This window comes from Sinocyclocheilus rhinocerous, unplaced genomic scaffold (assembly GCF_001515625.1).
Source record: "Sinocyclocheilus rhinocerous isolate Xijiao unplaced genomic scaffold, SAMN03320098_v1.1 scaffold9036, whole genome shotgun sequence".
Classification (NCBI taxonomy): domain Eukaryota; kingdom Metazoa; phylum Chordata; class Actinopteri; order Cypriniformes; family Cyprinidae; genus Sinocyclocheilus; species Sinocyclocheilus rhinocerous.
Window position 1 is genome coordinate 14,517 of NW_015623824.1, and position 8,152 is coordinate 22,668.

At 38.8% G+C, this 8,152-nt stretch overlaps 1 protein-coding gene across 4 annotated transcripts in view; it reads left to right on the plus strand.

Annotated features, from left to right (window-relative positions):
- Positions 1-2,204: 2,204 nt before the first annotated feature.
- The window catches only part of LOC107737194 (bromodomain-containing protein 2-like), a 16,452-nt gene continuing 10,504 nt past the window's right edge, over positions 2,205-8,152 (plus strand). For 2 of the 4 annotated variants that reach the window (XM_016548643.1, XM_016548649.1), the window contains exons 1-4: positions 2,337-3,896; positions 6,701-6,995; positions 7,140-7,277; positions 7,469-7,613. In XM_016548643.1, coding sequence (XP_016404129.1) covers positions 3,865-3,896; positions 6,701-6,995; positions 7,140-7,277; positions 7,469-7,613 — 610 coding nt within the window. In that variant the 5' untranslated portion in view covers positions 2,337-3,864. The other 2 variants (XM_016548665.1, XM_016548656.1) reach the window with 2 other exon arrangements.

The following is an 8,152-nucleotide window of genomic DNA, read 5'->3' on the forward strand; positions in this document are numbered from 1 at the left end:
TGCATGTGTATTTTATTCACATCTTATTTTTATTATCTGTGTGTTGTTGTTGTCTCCGTGTACTGGAAGCTTGTGACACTATAACAAATTCCTTGTATGTGCAAACATACTTGGCAATAAAGCTCTTTCTGATTCTGATTCTGATTCTGATATCAGACTATATGAACCATAAAAGCCTGATGTATCAAATAGGCCTATGATATAAAAAAATAGTAAACTATTTTTTTACTTTTTTATTTGACATTTTCTTTAAAGGTTCTATAAACTGTTCCATTTAAGCACACACACACACACACACACACACACATAGTCTGGTCAGCTATCCTTGTAGGGACTCTCCATAACCGTATTTTCGATCGCCCTACACCAACCCTACACCTAAACCTACCCCTCACAGGAAACTTTCTGCATTTTTACTTTCTCAAAAAAACCTCATTCTGTATGATTTATAAGCTTTTGTACCCATGGGGACCTCAATTTAGGTCCCCACCGAGACACGAGTCCCCATGAGTCTGTGTGTATTCAGGTTTAAGTCCCCACCTATATAAACCTGTACACACACACACACACACACACCTTAGGCTTTACAGGGTTAAAAAAAAAATACAAATATGCTTAAACATTGCAATGAAAATATATGAAGTACAGAAGTTAACTAGGATAAAATCTAGGCTTTTTTTTGTTGTTGCAAAATTGCAAAAGATGCAAATGGATATAACACCCCTCACCTAAAACCAATCACTAAACATTACACTGTAAAAGTGTGTGCTTTCCTTCAGCGCAGTGTCAAGAACATCCCTGCTGGCCAAGCCTTGTGACGCTGAGTCAGACTGGGTTAGTGTTGTCTGCTCATTTGTGTGGGACATGAGTGACAGGCCAGGCTTGTGCTTTCCCATTTGTCATGCTGTTCTCACAGATGTTGTTAGACGTAGGACAACATAGTCAAATAACTATCTGGTCATATTTAAATGTATTATTTTAAAAGTAAACCTCCATAAGTGATATTTTGCCAACTATAATTTGAGAACCACAGATGTAGAATTCACATTTATCTCTCTATATATGGTATAGGTTTAAAAATAGTTTTAAAAATCAGTTAAAAGGGTAACTGTGTCTTTCCAAAAATATTTCCTGGTGTAAAAAAGTGATGTTTCTTTAACTTGGATAATGTACCCAGTGGATATCTTGCTTATTATAAGTACTTGCTTGCCTTACTTATTACTAAAACTTATTTCCAGTTTCAATGTAGCTATATTTTTTAATGAGTCAAAATAAATAAGTCACAGAACAAGTTTCCAATTTTAGCTCAAAACGCCAGCGTTGGAGTTTCGGGTGGAAGGGAGTCGAGGGAATCTGCACATGCGCAGAGAGGATTACATTCAAGGGAGATGAAAGCTATTGATTACATGGATTTCTCGTGCTCCTAATACATTTTTTTGCCAGGGTTTTTTCTAAACTGAATTCTAATATTCAGAGCATTTGGAAAGGAATCGAATGGAATCGGATTATATTATCCAAGAAGATAATCTCGGTGCAAAAATAACCAGGTTTAATGTTTTGCCATGGCGCGATGGTTTGCGAGACACGTGATCGACTCCATCCAATCATGGCGCGGCAACGACAGCCATGTCTTCTTTGTTCTGGATTTATCAACATTACTGACTAATTACAAGTTTACAGTTTATGGATTTTTTTTAAGATCGCGTCTTTAATCGCTAAGGAAATGCCTTCGTATGCAATGTATCTTAAAAAGAAGACTTGTTTTCAGGATTTCCCGCTTAAAGCCAGTTTAAATTGCGCGAGTAGTTGTGTGGGTTGTCACGTGACTCTCCCTGCCCCCACTTCGATCCATGAATGGGGAAGAAGAAGAAGAAGTCCGACATGTTTGAGGGAAAAGTGTTGAATAAAGAAACGTGGCTGAAGACAAGAAGAAAATCAGGATTTTATCCAACAATGAGGAATTCGACATATTTTGCTCTTCCTTTTTATATTCAGTTCACTTAATCTGGATAGAGGTATATGTTAGGAGATTTAGATTTATTTTTTAAGAAAACAAAATTCAGTTGTTGTAAAACAACTGCATGTTAATAATTCAAATTAGGCGTTTTGGTTTAAATAATTTATAGACAACGAACAATTTGACCGGTTTAGTGTTGTATTTTGTTTCCCACAATCTATGACATTGTTTCAAATCTGTAGTTTGAGGGAAATGTGTTGAATAAAGAAACGTGGCTGAAGACGAGAAGAAAATCAGGATTTTATCCAACAATGAGGAATTCGACATATTTTGCTCTTCCTTTTTATATTCAGTTCACTTAATCTGGATAGAGGTATATGTTAGGAGATTTAGATTTATTTTTTAAGAAAACAAAATTCAGTTGTTGTAAAACAACTGCATGTTAATAATTCAAATTAGGCGTTTTGGTTTAAATAATTTATAGACAACGAACAATTTGACCGGTTTAGTGTTGTATTTTGTTTCCCACAATCTATGACATTGTTTCAAATCTGTAACCTTGGCAGTGGGGGATGGGCGGCTGTATATTTAACTAAAAATCCGTAGTTCTGTTACTGTTTTCGTTTAAAAATCGTTTTAAAATACAGGTTGTCGTATCGTTTTAATATACCTTCAGGCGTCTAACATTCGTTAATGGCTTCTGGAAAGAAAATATTTTAATCAGTGTATTTCAAGTGTCCTCTAAAAAAAAAGTAATACGTCTGATTAGAAAACCTCGACAAGATTTGTTAATAACGATGGCATTTTATTATAACAAGCAACATTTGAGGGGAATCAAACGTATTTTCGGTGTTGTAGATGATTTTGGCTTTGGTAGTTAGAGCTAGATGCTGACCTTAAACGCGGTAGTCTCCATTTTTCTAGGATTTTGTGTAAAATCTTAATGTAATTCGAATATTTACGTAATTTCTGACCAACTCAAGTGAGTTTTATACATATTTTTGTCGTGGTAATCGTGTTTTGACACAACTGCGTGTCGTCGTTTGAAGAACCAAAGTTGCTGCGTCATTTTATGGAGGGCACTCCTTGTAGGCCATGTTGGATCGACACAGAGAGAAGGGCATCGCCTTTTTGTTTGCTTGTGTTAATATTGGGTCTGAGGTTGCTACGTGTTTTCTTACACTGGGTTAAAAAAAAATCGACATAGCATTGTTTTTGGTTCTTTTAGGCCTCGGGTTTGCCGTTTTCGTTTTACTTTAGGGAATTTAGCAACATCACGAGGTTGCCTAGTTTAGATGTTGGGGCTTTTATGTGGTATTTTTGTGATTTTCAGGCAGTGGGTGAGGAACAGGCTGTACGTGTGCGTGCCGCATTTGTCTGTTACGCGTGACTGATCGGCTGAGCCAATGGCGTGTCTCCAACCTGCCCTCGATGATCGCGCCTTAGTTCTGGGTAGCCAATCAGCGAGGTCTGTTGACGTAACACAAAACTCTTGAGAAACGCAGCGTTTCTGGAACTGTTACCGCGTCTTTGAGTGTTTTAAATTATTCGCGGAAATGTTTGACTGAATGTTAGTCACATATCTATAGCAGTGGCGTTGCTTAGGCAAGTGTTTTTTTTGCGAAATAATCTGGTTTAAATCCACAAATCGTGCTCCGGGGGATGCGTGGGCGTGGCCTATTTGATTGACAGCTAGAGCGGCCTGTAGAATTCGCGTAGGCGTCTTCGTATGGCGTTACATCAGCCAATGGAGCCGTCGATGGGTTTATAAAAAGCCGGGCGGAGCCTCAACGTCGCCATTTCATTGTAGCGCTGAGCTGGAGAATAGAGGAAGTCAGGAAAACAGGGCCAAGAAACTCCGATCCGCGAACGAAACCGGTTTAAAAACAGAATCCGGATCCATCCCGATGGAGACGGCCATTAGCCCGCCCTTTGACAGGTACCGGTTGGAGTAAATGGCATTGCACTTGTTCTGTGAACGAAAATGTTGTTGGAATATTGTCATAATTCGGCATCGTTCTGAATTATTTTATTTTAATCACTTGCGAACTGTCGCTATAAAAGAATGGAGAAATAATGCTGCATTGACTTACACTTTCTAATGATAGCGATGTTGGAGACTTTATTTTTTACAGTGTCATTACGCGACTAAGTTAGTCTTAAAGTTTTTAAAGTCTGATTTTTAACGAGCAACTGCCCGCGTTTAGTGCGCATGCGCGCTTTCGCTCCGTGAAGCGGGCAGATAACGTTAGTTTATTTACAGATGTTCTGTCCGTGTTAAGGCTGTCAAGTTTGAGCAATACAAACCTATTTTCCTACTCGTTTGAGTTGTATAACTGATTGAATTACGCATGCAGTGCTGGGGTGCGAACCGGAAATTAGCTTGGTTGACTAACTAATGCTACCAGCGACCAGCATCTAGTGTTTTTAGTATTATCTAGTATTCAGTATTCTAATTCACCTTAGTGATTGCCGACTCTTAATTATAAATGTGTTACAGAAATGCGTTTTGGTTGGAAAGACTCAAAAGTGTGTTCTGATATATTAATTATATTGTGCCGCATCGATCAGTTCTTCCGCGAGTGTTACAGTGATCATGTGGTTGTGAATGTGATCGGTAGATTATAATACTGTCTGGCGTTATGGTATTAGATCGATATTTCACTGCGATGTATTTCAGTGGTATGTAACTTATAGATTTAGGTCATAAGGCGGTGCCTTGACTACAAAAACTAGTGAATATATCTCAGCATCGGGTGTTATTTTTGCTTTTGTTATAATACTGTGATTGGTGGTTGTGAATGTGATCGGTAGATTATAATACTGTGGCGTTATGGTATTAGATCGATATTTCACTGCGATGTATTTCAGTGGTATGTAACTTATAGATTTAGGTCATAAGGCGGTGCCTTGACTACAAAAACTAGTGAATATATCTCAGCATCGGGTGTTATTTTTGCTTTTGTTATAATACTGTGATTGTTCGACCTACTTTATGGATAGTTTGTTGACCGATTTTAGTTTCGCCAAACGTTTTAGTCATTCTGAAACCCGTCTTTTGTTGCGCTTCCGCCTCGCACCACGTGGACTTTTGTCAACATTTACTCGCGTGGAGGCCGCAGCTCTGCGCTCGAGCCTCTGATCACATCACGCCTTATTTTAGTGTCGAGCGCCAGTGATTAGTGAAGTCTAAAGGCACAACACTGAATAATTTGTGGGGTTGTTTCGCTTTTGGTTGCTTAGCAACGCAACTAGTTAAAGGAGCCGCATGAAGCCTGCCATCTGGCCCCCCCCCCCCAAACCAGCATGCACTAGATGGGACAGAATAATTAGACCTATTATTATTATTTTTTTTTTCCTAAACATTTTGTATGCCAACATTTTATTTGACTGAAAATAAAAGTTTTAAATGTGAACACTTTGTGATTTTTGTATCATTTAGCACTGTTTAAATTAAACATTCTACTCTTTAAGTTGTTTAGATAATTTGCTTAACATGCTTACATCAACTTGACTAAAGATTTTAAGCTTACAAATGTGTCTTGAGATGTTAGATTTACTAAGCTGACTTCTCTAGAAGCAGCCTGTCTGCATTTAGTATTCTTCAGTTTGTTAAATGACTCTCAGTACATACTGGGGCAGGTATGCAAACCTTCACTTACAGAAACTGGCTGGAAGGCATGAGAGCAACATCTCTGCAGAATGAGTGAACACCCACCTCAAGTGTTTTGTATCTAGTTTTGTTATTAAAATTAACTGCTGCAATGGGTTTACAAATGTTGCATCATTATGTGCTATTTGTGCAATCCCAATATACACTGAGAATGAATCCCAAGAGGATGCACATGTAATAAATCGGATGCTATCAACTTGCTCCCTTTAAAGTGTTCAACAATTAGGCTTCATAAGGTAAGTCTTAGTGAGGAAGTTAGGTTCTTCATGCTATCAGTTTATAAAAAGTGTTCGTAACCTAAAGTTACTGAGGGTAGTGCAATTTAACAAGCATTTTTTAAGTGTCAAATGCATTTAAATGCCCTACATTCCTATATACATGAGTTAAGAATTCATATTCGTTTTTAAAATAATGATAGTATAAAGCTATGAACCATATTTTGCAATGAAGAATTCATATCTGAGGTATATTATGTATATAAAATCAATTTAAATTAGATAATACAGTAGTGAAGTTGAACTGTGGGGTAATATTACTTTTTTTTTTTTTTTGAAGGATCTATGAGGAAAATAAGCCCATGTTATATTTACTAACCATTTAATAATAAAACGGTGAATAATTAGTTAAATTAGTCCAAAGGACAGAAATAATTGATTTGACGTTCAAAATATTTATTTCGAGGCCCGCATTCTCATTGGTTAATTCCTCAGATGAACACAAACATGACCTGATCTGGGTTATTAGGTCTGTTTAAGGCCCCGCCCCCAGTTTCCAGCAGGACAGTGGTGTATGGGTTTGGAATGTGTCCCAGCATAACTCACCCATGCCGGGACAGATAAACTGCTGCAGGGGCAGTTGTGTCTTCATGCTTGGTCCTCATAAGCAAAATGCACTATTTAGTCATAGAGTTTGAGTCATGATGAGTCCACTGTGATTATGTTGACTTTTCATATTTAATGCATGTTTCATCACATTTAGTCACAAAGTTGTTCATTGTTCTGTTTCTATTCATAGTTTGGCAATTTGTTTATTATCTGCATGGCTCACCCTTATCTTCCTGTTCTCCGCAGCTCTCTGGGCGGGGGCGACGGCATGCAGGGGGTCACCATGATGGAGCATACCATCTCCACTCCCGGCAAACGCATCCGCAAGCCGTCGCTGCTGTACGAGGGCTTTGAGGGACCTGCCCTGCCCCAGGTTCCTCAATCCGGGCCCCCTCAAACCCTTGTGCGGGACCCCGCTCGTCAGGGCCGCATGACCAACCAACTGCAGTTCCTTCAGAAGGCTTTGCAGAAGACGCTGTGGAGGCATCACTTCGCCTGGCCTTTCCATGAGCCGGTGGACGCTTCCAAGCTCAACCTGCCTGTAAGTTTGTTCTTGTTTGGGGGACTTGTTATTATGCTCTGTGTTTAAATATGAAACAAGATGGCATGTTATTCCACAAGTTATGGGTCTAAACTCAAGCGTGTGTTTTTCTGACTTAATAATGACTTGTATTGTCTCATGCAGGATTATTACAAAATCATTAAACAGCCCATGGATATGGGGACTATCAAGAGAAGACTGGAACACAGTTATTACCGCAGTGCCAGCGAGTGCTTGCAGGATTTCAACACCATGTTTACCAACTGCTACATCTACAACAAGGTCAGTCAGTTCGTTTATGTCTAGGTAAAAAGTTCTGTGAGCGCTCTGACCTTTTCAGAGCTTGGATTTATTTTGTTGTTCACCATCAAGTTGCTCAGGTCTTCTACCCAGGCTATTATGGAGCAATTACTCGCATCAGTGGTATCGTCTAGAGACTGCCATGTGATCTCATAGTCTTCTGTTTATTACAGCCAACAGATGACATCGTCCTGATGGCTCAGTCTCTGGTGAAGGCTTTCCTGCAGAAGGTTGCACAGATGCCCCAAGAGGAGGAAGAGATTCCTGCACCTGTCCCTAGGGGCAAACAGGGCAAACCTAAAAAAGGCCACAAATCAAGTAAGAATGGGGGGGAAACAATGAACCTAAATAAACTGATGAAGAGAGCAGTTGACAGGATTTCCGTGGTCATGGTTTCGATAGCTACCTGGAAATAACATACACACATATATATATATATATATATATATATATATAAACATATATAACTAGATATAAAAGATAAATTAATATATGTCTTGAATAAAAAAGATATCTAGTCAAAATAATGATTTTCAGACCTGGAAAAGTCACAGAAATGAACAAAATCCTATAATGTTATGGACATTTTCGGAATACATTCTATACATATTTTATATAATTATAGGTATTAATTAGGGCTGCACGATAAATCGCATGCGATATTTAACGCGCATCTTATCAGTAAAGCCGGTTCTGTAATCAGCGGTAAATCTCCATCACGTGCGTGCTTTCACATTGAGCAGCATTAAAACACAGAGCCGTTGTTCACTGACGAGGTGCGCAAAAAATCGCGCGAATATGAACGTGGTTTTGCGCAGCTCGTCAGTGAACAACGGCTCTGTTCTGACAAGATGCGC